Here is a 15,234-nt window from a genome sequence, read left to right as displayed (position 1 = left end):
ATGTTCTGCCGTTGTATGGTGCTGGGCGAAATTACGCTTACTGTCCCTTCCCCCCCTCCAACCCTATCTTTTCGAAATTTCTTTCTTGACTGTGGGATTGTATTCCACTGTTGGATACGAGCCCTGCGATGTCCAGGCATCACTCTTATTAACCCTAGCGCGCCAAGATCAAACGAGGACAAACATCTCGGCGCTTAAATCCGGGTTGGACTGATGAAGGCAAGCATGCCGGAAAACAAAGGTCAGATGGGCGAGGCACTCATGCCGGCGACTGGACGGAGTACCGAGTGTTCTTTGCTGTACGGACTATAGGGTCAGAAGAAGAAAAGGGTTGGAGTGGATAGTACATGTAAGACCGCACGGTGATTGGAGGGGAAAGGATTGACAGTGCAAGATGCCAACACTCAGAAAGGGCTTGGCAATTAATCCTTTTCAACAGCACAAACATTCCAAGGGTGTGTAGTGGTGCACAGGTAGATCACTACCCTCTGAGGTCGTTTCAATAATCGAGGGTGTCCTGCAAAGAGGTGACAACTGTATCCTTCTCATAGTCATCCAAAGTCAGGGATCGTTGCCACATGTTTGCTAGCTGCCTTTCCACTAGTCAATAACTCATCTGCTCAAAGAGCCGTCAACTCTTGTTGTATCTAGACGGCAGCCCCCCATCCCACCCATGTAAGTTATTCCTCCAACGGTTGCTCCTCGTTCAGTCACCTCAGCTCTCGGCGCTGCTCTACCTCTGGGGTAACACGCGAAAGGTGAGCCGAATGCCACTGGATTTCAGTGTTCAAGCATGTCTTGAGCAATCAATATTTGCTCCGCATAACACACCTGCTATGAAGAAGCGTGTTCTTTTATTTCGCAACTTCTTGGTAAGTGGAATTGTGCCCTATCTCTTGGTTTGGATAACCTCACCAGGCCGAGAAAGATCGAAAAAAGATGGTACTTCCACAACTTGTGCTGTCTATCTCGATGCGAAGGACTTTTGAGACCAATCAAATTTCATCACATTCTACTAGGGCAAGGGCACCCTCCGCGGAGACTTCCTCCCCTGAGCTTTCGACACCCTGGAATGAATTTGAGGGCACCCCAGTTGCATATGCCGGGGTGGTCGAGATCTTGGTCCAGGACAAGGGCCATGTGTGGTTTAAAGTGCCTGGCAGTATACACTAGTCTTCAACATGGGGTAACCTGTCTCGTAATTTCCAGCATCAGAAAGAACGACATTTTCTCCGACAAGGATGCTAAGGATTGAGAACGGTCCGTATATTTAAGTCAGCACCATCAGCACACTGGACGAACACTTATTCTTATGCCCCATCGCGCCTAGTCTCTGTCTTTCGTTCAAGCTTATATTCATATTGTTACTACAAGCCTTTGTGGTGCCAGTCGCCCGCTTGTCACACTTATACTTGCTCTCTTCTGACTGTGCGTTCAACAAACAATCCATTACAAACATCAAGATGAAGTTCTCCGCCGTCACATTCGTGGCCGCTCTGGCCACGGCTTCGCCAGCCAACACTATCAATGCACGCAACGAGCTTGCTTTAAGACAGGCCGCTGCGGCTTGTAACATCGGTTACTGCACTCAGAATGGCGGCACCACCGGTGGTGCCGGCGGCTCTAGCGTGACTGTCAAGACCGTTGACGAACTCGTTGCAGCCGCCAAGCGAACAGGTCCTCTTACAATTGTTGTCTCCGGCGCCATTTCGGGCAGCGCCAAAGTTCGCGTCTCTTCGGACAAGACCATTGTTGGAGAGAAGGGAAGCTGTAAGTAGACCCGAGCCAACAACATACTGTGTACCTGGGAAATCATTTTCATCACTACTTATTGCCATACTGACTGCATCGCTAGCCCTGAACAACGTTGGCTTATACATTCGTCAGGCCAAGAACGTTATCGTTCGCAACTTGAAGATAGGCGGTGTGAAAGCATCCAACGGTGATGCCATTGGCATTGATGAGTCAACCAATATCTGGGTTGACCATTGCGACCTTTCTGGCGACCTGAGTGGCGGCAAGGATGACCTCGATGGTCTTCTTGATGTCTCTCACGGCGCCGACTGGATCACTATCTCCAACGTTTACTTTCACGACCACGTAAGTTTCGTCTTTTCCGTATCATCAGCTACTCGGACCTTCGGAAAGTAACATCGCACACTCAGTGGAAGGGATCCCTGGTTGGGCACTCCGACAACAATGCCGGCGAGGATACGGGCAAGCTCCATGTCACCTACGCCAACAACCACTGGTTCAACATCAACTCCCGTACCCCCCTAGTTCGCTTCGGCACCGTCCACGTCGTCAACAACTACTACAACAAGCTCCTTGCGTCGGGCATAAACTCGCGCATGGGCGCTCAGGTCCTTGTCCAGAGCACCGCGTTCACCAACAGCCATGCCAAGGCTATCTTCTTTGCCGATTCTAAGCAGACCGGCTACGCCGTTGCTGAGGACGTCAGCCTAGGCGGCTCTCAGAACACTGCCCCCAAGGGAACCCTCACCTCTGCCTTGCTTCCATACAAGCTCACCGCTATTGGTTCCAGCAAGGTCGCCAGCACCATCCCCGGCACTGCTGGCCAGAAGTTGTGAGCAGCATATTCGGCCTCGGCGAGGTGAAGGTGGAAGACTAAACTCGAGGTATTGTTGTACATACTTGACTGAGTATATAAGTGCGGTGGCGATGGATCCTTGATATGTGCCCCTACATTGTACATACTTTGGGGTCAACACTGCGCTTTTGCCAGTGTTGGAACCTGAAAGAAACCATATATAAATTTGTCTATTGTATGGCCTTAATCGGATTCTTTCCATCTCTCACTGTTATCACCTTCTCTCAGCGGGGCAAAATCTAAATAGTGATCTTCAGATTGCAGCGTTGATCCGATTGCAAACGGCTTCTGATTTTTCGAGGAACAGGAAAGCAAAATTCCTTGCAACCTGAAAAGTCTAGTTGTGTATTAGTTGCCAGACAGAGAAGAGAAGGCTGTTTCAAAGTACCACGGAGTACCCTAGTCTCTCTTTTGAATACGTGGGAAGCAAAGCCACACGATAGCCACCACCGCAATCAATGATAGAACGATGGGTTGGAGCACCGTAACACCCTTGCTTGTCGCAATGGCACCAATGATGAATGGGAACACTGTCCCCCCTGTGCCACCAATAGCCATAGCGAAGCCAATAGCACTGACATGAATGTGTTTCGGAAGAAGCTTGGCTGTCATTGTAACAGCACCAGGGAACATCGGACCCAGGAAGAAACCAAGGAAGGCCACAGCAATAGCCGAGACGATGAACTGGGGTACAAGCCAGAAGAGAAGTTGAAGAGCAATGCAGATAACGAGATAGATACTGATACAGAGCCTCTCCCCGTATCTCTCGGTTACGAAACCTAGGCATGCGCGGCCCAGGGCCTGTCCTGCCCAAAAGCCCGTGGCAGAGATACCAGATGCATAGGCGGACGCCTTGCGGACGCGAAGCATGAAAGTGACAATCCAACCACCTAGGCCAACTATCAAATAATGTTAGATGTGCGTCGATACGGATGAATTTACCCACTCGGTATCAAAACATACCTTCGACGCCCATGTATGAGAAGAAGAACACGGAGCAAAGCCAGGTGACCTTGGACTTGAGTGCGATTCGGGTGCCAGCACCCCCTTGACCCTCGTTCTCATGAGCGTGTTCGGCGCGGTACATAGCACCTGTCTTTGGCCAGAAAGTGATGGTAAGACCGACGAGTTCGAGAACAGACGCACCAACCTGTAGATTCGTCAGGGTTTCCGTAGACTTCATGCGCTTGTGCATCGTTGACTCACCATGAAATAGTAATAGTTGTACCATGGAAGTTTAGCAGTAACCACCATCGACGTAGCAATCAGCGGGGCAATGAGGGCACCCACGGAGTAGGAGGCGTGGAGGAAGCCCTGGATCGTGTTGGTCTTGTCCATGGCGCCAATCCAAGCACAGAAGCAAGCGTCGGTCAGTCCATTGCCAAAGCCGCTGATCATATTGGCAACCACTAGGACTGGATAGGGAGGATGCAGGGAGAGAACAACATAGGTGACGATATGACACAGGGGAGCCATGATCGCAACCCCTCGCTGTCCGAATTTCTGGTGGATTCTGGCATTTGTGAACGCCGCAACTGAGTAGCCGGCGAAGGGCGTTAGGAAGATGAGTGAGACGATGGTGTAGCTCAAGTCATAGTATGTTTCGAGCTATTCACGAATGAGAATGGCTGACAAGCTTCAAGAGACACATCAGCTGGGCTTACATATGGAATCAGGGCCTATATAAGTGGTGAGTAAGTGATATTTCTCATGCACGGTCCAGACAACCTACACCAACTGCCGCATCATTCATGCCAGAAATAATAAACGAGAAGAAAGCGAACACAATCCTGCCAACGTTGCCCTTGGGTGAGTTCCACCGCTCGATGGTTCCATGAGCGTACGGCGGTGGGGCACTGTCCAGGTCGTCTGTTCTTGACTGATGGGCCTCAGAACCGTCCAGCTTCAGCGAAATATCTTCGAGCGATCGGCCATGACTGGAAGTCAAGTGGCCGAGCTCGAAGACATCTGGCCCGAAAGGTTTGTGTTGCTGCGTATCGGAACGCGTCTCGGTGGCGGTCTGCGACATGCTGGCTGTAATGACCGGTTCACGGGTAGCTTTTTGCGATGCAACTCAGACAGCTTAGCTGTGGCCGTTGCGGTGACAAGGTGCTCCAACTGAATAAAGACTGCAGAAAGACTCCGGGTGAAGAAGAAGCACCAGCGGAAGATTCGAACATATAGGACCGACGAGCCCGACCGGCGAGATGAGCGGGGCGGGGAGGTTTCGACCCCGATAATTACCCGGCTGAACTAGGCCCCCTTTCGGTATCGGGCGCGGGGGAAGTGGAATACTGGCGGAGAACTCCGCATCGGTCGGGGCAGCAGTCCATTACTGGCAATAATCAACACGTTTTAAGGCTTAGGAGGGTTAGCGCCTTTGATGGGCTCTGGTTTTTGCTTCGCCACACGAGTCGAGCCATCGGGCCTACTAGAAGGTGGAGGGAAGGATGTCTGCGAAGAGATAGCCGCTAAAGGAGGCGATAGTAACAGTCTGTGCAATATGGCAGCGATATATTTTGGGTACGCTCTTGGTGTCGTGGTCTTTCAAATGAGGACATCGAACCGTACATAAGTTTGGTGTTTGTCGGGGTAGAGTCGTGATTGACCATCCTGATATGACGGGTGCTTGACAATGTAATATGGGAGCATAATTATGTATAACGCCCTCGACTTTCTCTTTGGAGCCAGTAGAAGATCGAATCATCTACTACTTGGCTGGCAGTAACGACCATAACCCATAGAGACTTCTACGGCCAGACATTTCTCTGATAAAGAACTGGAATTCTGCTTTTGGTAACGCAGGTAACCAATTTGCAAGTTTTCTCGGTTGGAAGCGCAGACTAACCCATAACCCAATATTGTTGAATGTACTCTGTTCTCTGTGTTTATCCAGCACCTCGAGGCATCATCGACATTATTTATTGGCAACAACAGACTTGGCATAAATGGCCCACTCGGTGTTTCAAACGCGGTGATTAGGCATTACACCCGGGCTACCAGTGATCAATATAATCAGTAGTGCGTAACGAACTTGGCAGTCGTAGCGAGAATTGTCTCGGGTTTTGGAAGTTGAAAGAAGCGCATGCAAAGGATAGACGTTATCAGTGATGTCTTCCATGCATTGGAAGGAGTGCCGTAGATCCGGAATAGTGAGTCAACCGAGTGCTGCGTCACGTTCGAGACTTCACTTCAAGGTATTGGCTGGAGGATTACGCGAATATTTCGAAGCCACCATGGCTACCTGAACCACTGGATGAATATGGTAGGCTTCGGTCAGCATACGAGTAATATCCCGCATATTCTTACTTCAGCTTTATTAAGCATGGAAACCGAAGCCAACAAACTCGAGTTTAGTACTGAATGTTGACTTCCCATGCTGTGCCAAGATTCTTGAAGAAAGCCAAGATTAGTCATGACTATGGGCAGACGAATGAACTGGACCTTCAAATCTTGGTATCGACAGGCGAGTCACACAAGCTGAGGCAGTGTAATGTTTGTGTTTCCCACCACGTTTTACAAGTCGGGTTCACATTCAATGACACGCTGCGACCCTTTCGGGCCTGTATGCACTCGTATTTCAATTGGCCAAAGAATACAGTGTGGAAAAGGGATCAAATACGAGAAACACTCAGGAAGCATATCTAAAAGGCTGTGGCGCTTTCTAACAGACAGGGGCATTTCTTGTCCTTCAAGGTGGTCTCGTTCATATGACCTCCATGATTGTGGTTGCAACGGTTGATTGGCGTCTGGACATTTTCTTCCGAAATGCCAAGTGAGCCATTTAATTTTCGATACTAGTACCAATAATGCGGTGTAACGGCTGATGGAATGAATGTATTTAGAGACAATGGAAGATCACCGACATTTTGTCATGTTCTACCGCCGAATCCCGCAGGACTGGATGTCTCTGCTTCAAAACTCCACATGCAGTTAACCGTCATCTTCCGATCCAGAAAGATAACAACGTCGGTGCCAACCTCCAACTGTTTGGCTTGGAGATTAGTTGCGTCACTTGGCCTAAGACCGTCTTCTTCATCTGTTGTCAAGCTCTTGGTTATCAATCGCTCTAACCCCCTTCACAGTTTTGTCTACATATTTCTCCTCGCGCAGACTCACTTTTGATCTCCCAATGAACTGGATCAACTTACGTTTCTTAAGATTATCCGACGTCCACCCCAAGATAAGATCAGTGATATGCCAAACTCCATCGATGGCAGCGGTGGGGAAGACGGCAAGCTGAGCGAGCAAAAGTCGTTCGCAGACGAAGCCAAGAATGGAGATACTACGACGAACGAGTCTCTGGTCCATAGACACAGTAATGTGCCAGAAAACGCAACCGACAAAGTTAGCACCGGGTCCACTGATGCCAGGGGTTTCGAAAGCACCGAAAATCTCCGGGCATCCCTTGTCCGCAAATTCGACCGCAGGCTGGTCCCGGCAATATTCCTTGCCCATCTTCTCTTCTTTCTCGACAAGAGCAATATTGCCCTTGCCCGCATCAACGGACTCGAACAGGATCTGCAGCTAACTGGGACCCAGTTCAACACGGCCATGGCGATGTTCTTCATTCTAAATATCCTGTTCAACATCCCAGGCAACCTAGCTGTTCGTCGTGTCGGAGGAGCGATATGGCTTCCGGCGTTGATCACAGCGTGGGGTCTTGTCACAACTTTCAGCGGATTTATCACGAACTTCGCAGGCCTTTGTGCCACGCGTGTATTTTTGGGCTTGACAGAGAGCTCTTTCCTGGGGGCAGTCTTGATTTATCTTGGCTTCTTCTATACCGCCGATGAGCTCATCCTGCGTGTTGGTCTATTTTACTCGAGCACCGCTCTCGCTGGATTCCTGGGCGGCCTGTTGGCTGCCGGGCTGGGCCAGGTCAGGGTCGCTGGTCATAACGGCTGGCCTTGGATATTTTTCATCGAGGGGTCCTTGACGGTTATCCTGGGAATCAGCCTTTTGTTTGTTTTGCCACATACACCTTCTGACGCGAAATTCCTGTCTTCGGCCGAGAGGTCTCTTGCTATTCAGCGCATGCGGTTACAAGATCGGTGGCACCATCTGGGCACACCCCAGCCCATGGATCATGATACAGAAGGGCGAGTACAGCGACACGGAGAAACCCCGACGAACAACGACCCTCTCACATGGGCAACAGTGGCAAGCGCAATATTCAACGTCATCACAATGACCGTGGCTGTTGCCTCGTTCTTTTCTATACAGGCTATCTACAGCTTTTCCATATTCCTACCAACGATTATATCTGCGATGGGTTACGAGAGGCTTCAAGCTTCATTAATGACGGCACCACCTAATCTTGCGGCCCTGGTTTTCACCATTGCTATTTGTGTCTGGAGTCGAAGATCGGGAAAGACTGCGCTGCCGCTGAACGTTTGCAGTATCACCGGAATCCTGGGGTACACTCTGCTTATTGTTGGTGCGAAGATTGGGGTAGCCCCCCTATTCATGGACGTTGACATCCAATATGCTGGGACGTTCCTAGTCGCCATGGCGGTTAACGCAATCCCCCCCTTGGCGTTGACCTGGATGAGTATCAACGCTTCGCCGCATTATGTCAGAGCAATTGCCTTGGGATTTGTCCTGTCTATCGGTAATTCAGCTACATTCCTAGCATCCTTTACTTACATCAAGACCGAGGCACCAAGGCAAGTTATTTCAACTTCCATTCACTTTGCAGTCACTGACGGGCACAACATCGTAGGTATCTGAAGGGTCACTTTATCAATTTTGGATGTTTGATGGGGGTTTTGCTTGTCGGCATCTGCTTACCCGCATACATGAAATGGGAAAACCGAAAACGGGCCCGAGGCGAACGAGACTGGAGGCTGGAAGAGAGTCAAAGGAATGGCCTTTCGGCAGAGGAACATGAATTCAGACTTGGGTGGATGCATCCCCACTTCCGGTTCAAGGTCTGAGTTGGTGTAGCTTTGAGACTTTGTTAAACACCTGTCCTGTCGTTCAGTGGCTAGGAGGTCTTCCAATACAGTATAATAGCAGGCTTTATCTCATTGCTTGGATTTTTGACATTTCGCTACGAAATTCATCACATATAAGCTGCATGCTGCTCATATCGTCCTTTCCCTGCAAAAAAGTTATTTGTTCGATGGCATCAGGCGTCGAGTTTCCGGGTGCAGGGGCCGGAACCAAATGGAATAACACGCAGGCCAGACAAGTTTCAAGACTTGGTAAGCGTGAACTCAACTCTAAATGCCCCGACAGATAGACAACAAAGGCTTCGGGGAGGGTTGCCGAGGCTTTGATCAAGTCGATAGACACTATTACTACGTAGTAGTGTTCATTTGCTGCATTGGCATTTGTCAAGCAGTATTAGCAGAATGATAAGTGATGAATGAGAGTACGTACCTAGTGTCTAAACGCCGAAGATGCGAGACTATCTCCGGGCGTCCAGACAAGGCTAAAAGTAATGGATGAAAGGATGTCGATTTGCTAGGTGGGTATCCGTAATACTCCGTCACTCAAACATCTCCTGTCCGCCTCCCGTTGTCTTCCACGCCCCCTCGACTTCAGACGACGTCGGGTACCTGTCACATAGCCGATACAATCCGTGCAGGCCGTGCAGTGTCGCAAGAAGGCCTTGCCAAAGCGTGCAACCCCCGCAGATATGCCCGGACACGGCCTCCTGTTCTTCATTCCCGGCAACCCAGGGCTCGTGGATTACTACACCGACTTCTTCGAAGCGCTCAAGGCCCGCATAGATTGGGCTGATGGCCACGTCCACGTCCACGGGCGCGACCTCTTTGGCTTTCGCGATGATAGTCACGAGCCCTTCAGCAGTGACAACCCGCCATATGACGTTGAACGCCAGATTGAGCTTGTCTATGGTCATTTGGCATCGCTGAGACGGACAGACTCGTCGCGCAATGCACCTGGCAAGAAGGGCGAGCCGTATGACTTTGTCATTCTGGCGGGTCACTCGGTGGGTAGCTATATCGCTCTTGAGATATTCCACCGCCATATGAGGGACCCCTCGCGTGCGCCTCATCTCAAGCTGCAAGCCGGCATGCTCCTCTTCCCCACTGTGACGCACATAGCCCAGTCGCCGAGTGGAAAGCAGCTCGAGGTCCTCCGCACGACACCCTTCCTCAACAAGACGGCGCATGTTGTAGCTCAAAGGTTTCTTGACCTGTGGCCGGCAGTGGCGCTCCGGTGGTTCGTTGGCACCGTGCTCGGCTTTGGGCCCAAGGCAGCCGATGTCACAACCAAGTTCTTGAAAAGCCGGGACGGTGTGTGGCAGGCGATCCACATGGGCAAAGATGAGATGAAGGTTATAACCGAAGAGAAGTGGGATAAGGAACTGTGGGAGGTTAAGGAGCAAGACAATAGCGCTGGGGGGAGGGCTGCGCCAAGATTCTTCTTCTTCTTCGGGAAGAAGGACCATTGGGTGGGCGATCACTTCAGGGATCATTTCATCAGAGCTCGAGAGAAGCACATCGAGAACGGATGGGCACGAGTGGAGATCGACGACACCGGGCTCCCTCACGCCTTCTGCACAACGGAGAAGAACAGTGAGGTCGTCGCTGGCAAGGTAGCAGATTGGCTGAAGGAGGTTTGGGATGGTTTGGCACAGCCGGCAACATGAAAAACTCGGGTCATTGAGCCAGATATATTAGCAAGTCGTATAATTATTAGACAATAGACAGTAATGTATTTCTGTAGCAAAATATTGGACGCTTGTCGTCTGACACGTCGATGAAATGGAGGGGTGTCGCGTCCACTCTCCCTCCATTCCATATGTCTTCCCCTGCAAATATTTTATACACAAGTGTGTCAGTTGCTGTTACCCTCAACACACTAATACTACGCCATCTCAAAGAAGACTTTTTAGTATTCTGATTAGCAATCTGGCATTCGAAGTTCTCTAACCGATCCTGTTAAAGAATCTAGGTCGGCATGGGCCGTCCAATCTGCATGCTCTCGACACTACCAGACTGTGTCACGGTAAGCGGCGATCATCCCGATAGCTTTCTCGTCAGGATCTTACTTCAGTCTCGCCCTTGACTTTCCTCTTTCTCATGAGGCCGTAGATAAATGCCCCCATTGCCAACAGTGAAACACCAGCTGTATCGCGTGAGTAATTGTCTGAATGACCAAGTTTTTGAATGCAAGGGTTGGCTTACCAACACCACCGAAAACACCGAGTAATACGACCGCAGTAGGGGTGCCAGCGGCGCCGCCTTTAGGACTGCTTGTTGCCGATGCTGATATCGAGGACGTGTGAGAGGTAGCTGAGATCAAGGGTGGAATTGTCAACGGGCCGGATCCCATCAGGGGAGTCGTAATCCCGGTCACAGGAGATTGGGGAGGTGGAGGAGGAGGCGGTAGCACTACCGGCGGCGGCGGCGGAGCCGTACTCATCGGTGGAGGTGGTGGAGGTGGTGGTGGTGATGATGTTGTCACTGGAGGAGGAGGGGGCGGCGGCGGAACAGGAATGGTAGACGGTACTGGGGGTGTCCCAGTCACTGTAATTGTTGTTGACAACGTGACCATGATTGTCTGAGCCGGCAGAGTTACCGTCACGAAGGAGGTGACTGTCGGCACGTTTGCGTTGTTATTCAAGCTTGTGCCTGACGCAGCTGGTGCTGCCACTACCACCGGTGTTCCTAACGGTTGGTCGTCGAGAAGGCCCAAAACCGATAGAAGTTGATTCGTGTCCAGAGGCAATGCATTGGGACCAGAACCGGCAGCTAGCCTGGCTCCAGCGGCAACGGCTTCAGCATTGGCAGTTTCGGCATCCTTCATTTGTCGACGCTCCTCCTGATGCCTCTCCTCGCCGTCGAAGGCGTTGTCTTCCCCCATGTTCATTGTGCTGAAAACCTCTCGCGCTATTGCGACTTGGGATGGCGCTGTGATCTATCCCCCTTTCTCTCGAGAGTGATGCTGTTCAAGACTTCAAGATGTAGTCTGAGGGTCCTCCAGTCGGTGGGCGAGCCGAAATCTCGTAGCTCAGTTGCAAACGTCTCACAGATGACCTTGCCGTACTAGTCCGAGTATGGTCAACTGATAAAATATCCTTGGGTTTCTCGAGGGGAAATCCGGGAATGCGATTGATGCGGAACCCATGCACTCTTTATTCAGCATTCGCTCGTCCTTCCTCTTGTGATTTGTTGAACTGGCTTTCATTTGACTTCAGGCTCGCGTCAAACTCACAGGGCCGGGATGCCGCCACTCGGACCCTTTCAACCTGGTTTACGAGTGTGTTTCCTAGTAAGGAAAAAGGCGTCGAGTTTCTGAATGGGGGAGCAACATGTCAATGGGTAAATCAAATAGGTGCCACGGCATGGCGACCGAAGAAGGGAGGAAAAGAGAATGCGGCGCAGGATGGGCTTTGAAAGAACGTGCGCTCCTCAAATGCCTCTTGTTGCTCTCTTCCCCGGTTTCTTTTTGTTTCTTCTGTTCTCAAAGCTTACCCCCTCCCTCCCCCGGTTTGCGGTAAAGGGGAGTATGCCGTGCTCTGGAGGGGTCGGAGAGCCACACAGTCGACGCGTTGCAGGAAGAAGTCCCGCCGCGGCAACGAATCTGTCTCGTTGTTTCATCCGGGAGGCAAAATGTCCGAAGAGATGGGATGCCCAATGGATTTTGTGTTTTGCGAAACAGTTTTCTGTAACTCTGTTGAGCCTCTTTGAGATTGCCCGTGCATTCGAGAGGGGATTTACGCCCGTGCGTGGTATAGCAGGCAATTCCGGGCCTACGGGCCAATTCCTACCAGGATTGGCTTGTTTCCATCACCATCAACTCGGCGATGGCCAATCGAGATGATGACCCTGCTCTGATCCGGCTCTTCCTAGCCATGTTCGCAGTCTATTAGCTGACGTCAGGTACGTTGATGGCAACTGGACGACTGCGCCACGTCATAACAGTAAAAGACATAGTTGGGCTCCCATACTTGCTGGTGGCAATCACCGAGACAAGCTTATATGCATCTGAAAGCATATAGTAATGAGAACGATATAACGTATGTTCTTGAGTTGTATGTCCGTTATGTCTACTCTCTTTCGCCGACAACAGAGGGAAGAGAAGAAAGCGTCAAAGAGCTATGAATACCGACCGGCTGCAATCGCAGAGGCCGCCTAGACCTGCTTTGCAAAGAGGAATTTGGGGAAGTCTGACTACTGCCTCGGTTGCCGCCTATAATTTCCTCGCACACGACTTTGAAGATGTACCAGACCGCTATCGAGACGAAACGGCTTACCCAACTCGTTTATCTCGGGCCGGCTCGAGCATCCGACTCGGACAAGCGCATGGCCGCAACAACTATCCACTGAAGCCACCGGCTATTCGCAAGCGCACATGGCAAAAGGATGAGAATGGGGAGCTGCACAACAAGTCTTACGAGGATGCGCAGTTCAGTCAGTATGACGAGGCTCGCGGAGGACAGGATCGAAACCCTTTCGACAACTTGACCGAAGTTGAGAATCAGTACCACCAACACAGCGAGACCGAGGAGCCGTTTTCAATTTACTCGAAGAAGCAGAAATGGACCATTATTGTTATTATCGGATTGGCAGGGCTTTTTTCAGGTTTATCCTCTAACATTTACAATCCCTCCTTGGATGTTATCTCAAGGGTATGTCGATATTACCCCAAGTTACGCCACAAAAGCCAACTAACCCCCCAAGGAACTGAAAGCATCCGCATCTCAAGTCTCCCTCACGATAACATCTTACTTGGTTATGCAAGCTATAACGCCGTTATTATGGGGTCCGCTGTCAGACTTACTCGGCAGACGGCCGACATATATCGCCTCTTTTGCAGTCTACATTGTTGGGAATGTCGCGCTAAGCTTTTCTCCCAACCTCGCGGTCTTACTCATTTTTAGGGGTGTTCAGGCTTCTGGAAGCTCGTCAACCGTCAGTATTGGTATGTCCCCATCCCACCTGTTTCTTCGCCTTTTTGATTGGGCAACTGAACGATGACCGCAGGTAACGGCGTTATGCAAGATATAGCCCCACACTCCGAGAGAGGTGCCTTCATCTCCTTCTATCAAGCTAGTAAGCTGTGACGCTGGTTATGTATCAGTATAAACGAATGACTGACCTTGCGCAGTTCGGAATTTTAGCACAGCATTCGGCCCAGTCATGGGCGGCGCGTTGGCCAATTCTTTTGGCTTCCGATCAGTCTTCATATTCCTGCTGATCGTGTCGTCGCTCATACTCACCACCATTGTGTTGTTTCTGCCAGAGACGTTGCGATCGATTGCCGGTAACGGGTCGCTGCGTTTGACTGGCGTTCACAAACCCCTTTACTATTACATAAAGGAACCGAAGTACATTCAAGATCCAGACGGTCCGCTGGTTCTTCAAAAGATCACCGTCTACACCTTTTTGAGACCATTCAGACTCTTCAAAGAAAAAGATTTAGTCATCAACCTCGTGTGGGGTGGAGTCATCTACGCCATATGGAACATGGTGACGACAAGCACGACACCATTATTCAAAGCAAACTTCGGCTTGAACGAACTTTTGCTGGGAGTAGCGTTTATTCCGAATGGTAGGAGATGAGTCCCTATTCCAAGGCTCTGGGGACAAGCGTCTATCATTCACCGAGGGTTTGGGTTTGCTTGATGGTGGCTAACGTAATGTGGTCAGGATTCGGAACCATTGCCGGCTCAGTTGTTGCCGCGAAAACCTTGACTAGAGACTATAAGTCCGTAGAGACCAGGTATAAGGAAACGCACAACATTCCTTACGACGAGGAACTCTCACCAATGGACATCCCGCCGGACTTCCCCTTGGAGCAAGCGCGCTTGCAGCGTCTACCGTGGATGGTGTTTCTGTTTGTCGCTTCCCTCGCCGGGTATGGGTACTCGTTGTCATATCCCAGAATGACTGCTCTACCCGGTTGGATTGCACTGCCACTCACGATGCAGTTTCTCATTGCAGCTTCGGCAAATGCCATGTTTGCTCTTAACCAGACCATCATATCAGATCTCTGCCCCGGACAAGGAGCGAGCGCGACAGCGGTCAACAATTTGGTCCGCTGTGGTCTCGCCGCCCTCGGCGTGGCCTTCACGGAGCAAATGCTTAACGCTGTTGGTCCTGGAACAGCCTTTCTGTCCCTGGGAATGGCTGTTATTGCTGTCTCCCCAATCCAGGTGGTCAACCAATTCTGGGGGCCCTTGTGGCGAGCACAGAGGGAAATGAGGAGACCCAAGATGAATGCGATTGGCCAAGATCGGCAGAAAGCTTAAACATTCAATCAGCTACCCAAGAAATGACTGGCGATTGGGTTAGAATTCTCGAGCAAGGCGTCAATGGTCGCGCGCAAAGCGTATTTGCTTAACGTAATTACAAGGTTGCACTAGCATAAAAGTGGGAGTTTCGCCTCAGTAAATCAATGCCTACTGATACAAGACCATTTGACGGTTCCCCGAATCAGTTTGCATGGGGTGCTCCTTCATCTTTCGTTCTTGTTATCAAATTTGTAGATGAGTAGGATTGACGTAGTAGATCTTTGACCTGCAGTAGGTCCTTCGATCAAGACCTATGAAATTCACGAGAAACCCCCCAACTTGTGTCTGCCTCACACTTCTGGCTTCTGGGGGTAGGCAGGAATATTAGAGTTCTCCCAAAGCGATCTTT

The 15,234-nt window shown here is 50.6% G+C and overlaps 6 protein-coding genes across 6 annotated transcripts; 4 read left to right on the top strand and 2 right to left on the bottom strand.

Moving 5' to 3' along the window:
* Positions 1–1,463: 1,463 nt before the first annotated feature.
* GLRG_00973 (pectate lyase) lies at positions 1,464–2,591 on the top strand (the record flags this gene model as incomplete). Its single annotated transcript, XM_008091658.1, has 3 exons — positions 1,464–1,770; positions 1,856–2,100; positions 2,166–2,591. 3 exons carry the CDS (start codon positions 1,464–1,466, stop codon positions 2,589–2,591), a joined length of 978 nt encoding a protein of 325 aa, XP_008089849.1.
* Positions 2,592–3,010: 419 nt separating this feature from the next.
* On the bottom strand, positions 3,011–4,640 carry GLRG_00972 (major facilitator superfamily transporter; the record flags this gene model as incomplete). Its single annotated transcript, XM_008091657.1, has 4 exons — positions 3,011–3,510; positions 3,575–3,761; positions 3,818–4,219; positions 4,344–4,640. 4 exons carry the CDS (start codon positions 4,638–4,640, stop codon positions 3,011–3,013), a joined length of 1,386 nt encoding a protein of 461 aa, XP_008089848.1.
* A 2,168-nt stretch (positions 4,641–6,808) lies between these two features.
* On the top strand, positions 6,809–8,344 carry GLRG_00971 (major facilitator superfamily transporter; the record flags this gene model as incomplete). Its single annotated transcript, XM_008091656.1, has 1 exon — positions 6,809–8,344. One exon carries the CDS (start codon positions 6,809–6,811, stop codon positions 8,342–8,344), a length of 1,536 nt encoding a protein of 511 aa, XP_008089847.1.
* Positions 8,345–9,257: 913 nt separating this feature from the next.
* Positions 9,258–10,235, top strand: GLRG_00970 (uncharacterized protein; the record flags this gene model as incomplete). The annotated part of the gene is made up of 1 exon (XM_008091655.1): positions 9,258–10,235. One exon carries the CDS (start codon positions 9,258–9,260, stop codon positions 10,233–10,235), a length of 978 nt encoding a protein of 325 aa, XP_008089846.1.
* Positions 10,236–10,536: 301 nt separating this feature from the next.
* GLRG_00969 (uncharacterized protein) lies at positions 10,537–11,458 on the bottom strand (the record flags this gene model as incomplete). Its single annotated transcript, XM_008091654.1, has 3 exons — positions 10,537–10,584; positions 10,638–10,714; positions 10,774–11,458. 3 exons carry the CDS (start codon positions 11,456–11,458, stop codon positions 10,537–10,539), a joined length of 810 nt encoding a protein of 269 aa, XP_008089845.1.
* A 1,231-nt stretch (positions 11,459–12,689) lies between these two features.
* Positions 12,690–14,843, top strand: GLRG_00968 (major facilitator superfamily transporter; the record flags this gene model as incomplete). Its single annotated transcript, XM_008091653.1, has 5 exons — positions 12,690–13,220; positions 13,273–13,513; positions 13,576–13,644; positions 13,700–14,143; positions 14,242–14,843. 5 exons carry the CDS (start codon positions 12,690–12,692, stop codon positions 14,841–14,843), a joined length of 1,887 nt encoding a protein of 628 aa, XP_008089844.1.
* Positions 14,844–15,234: the final 391 nt, after the last annotated feature.

This window comes from Colletotrichum graminicola (assembly GCF_000149035.1).
Source record: "Colletotrichum graminicola M1.001 genomic scaffold supercont1.3, whole genome shotgun sequence".
NCBI lineage: Eukaryota > Fungi > Ascomycota > Sordariomycetes > Glomerellales > Glomerellaceae > Colletotrichum > Colletotrichum graminicola.
The sequence above is the reverse complement of the archived record's forward strand: the minus strand, read 5'-3'. Positions and strand labels throughout refer to the sequence as shown.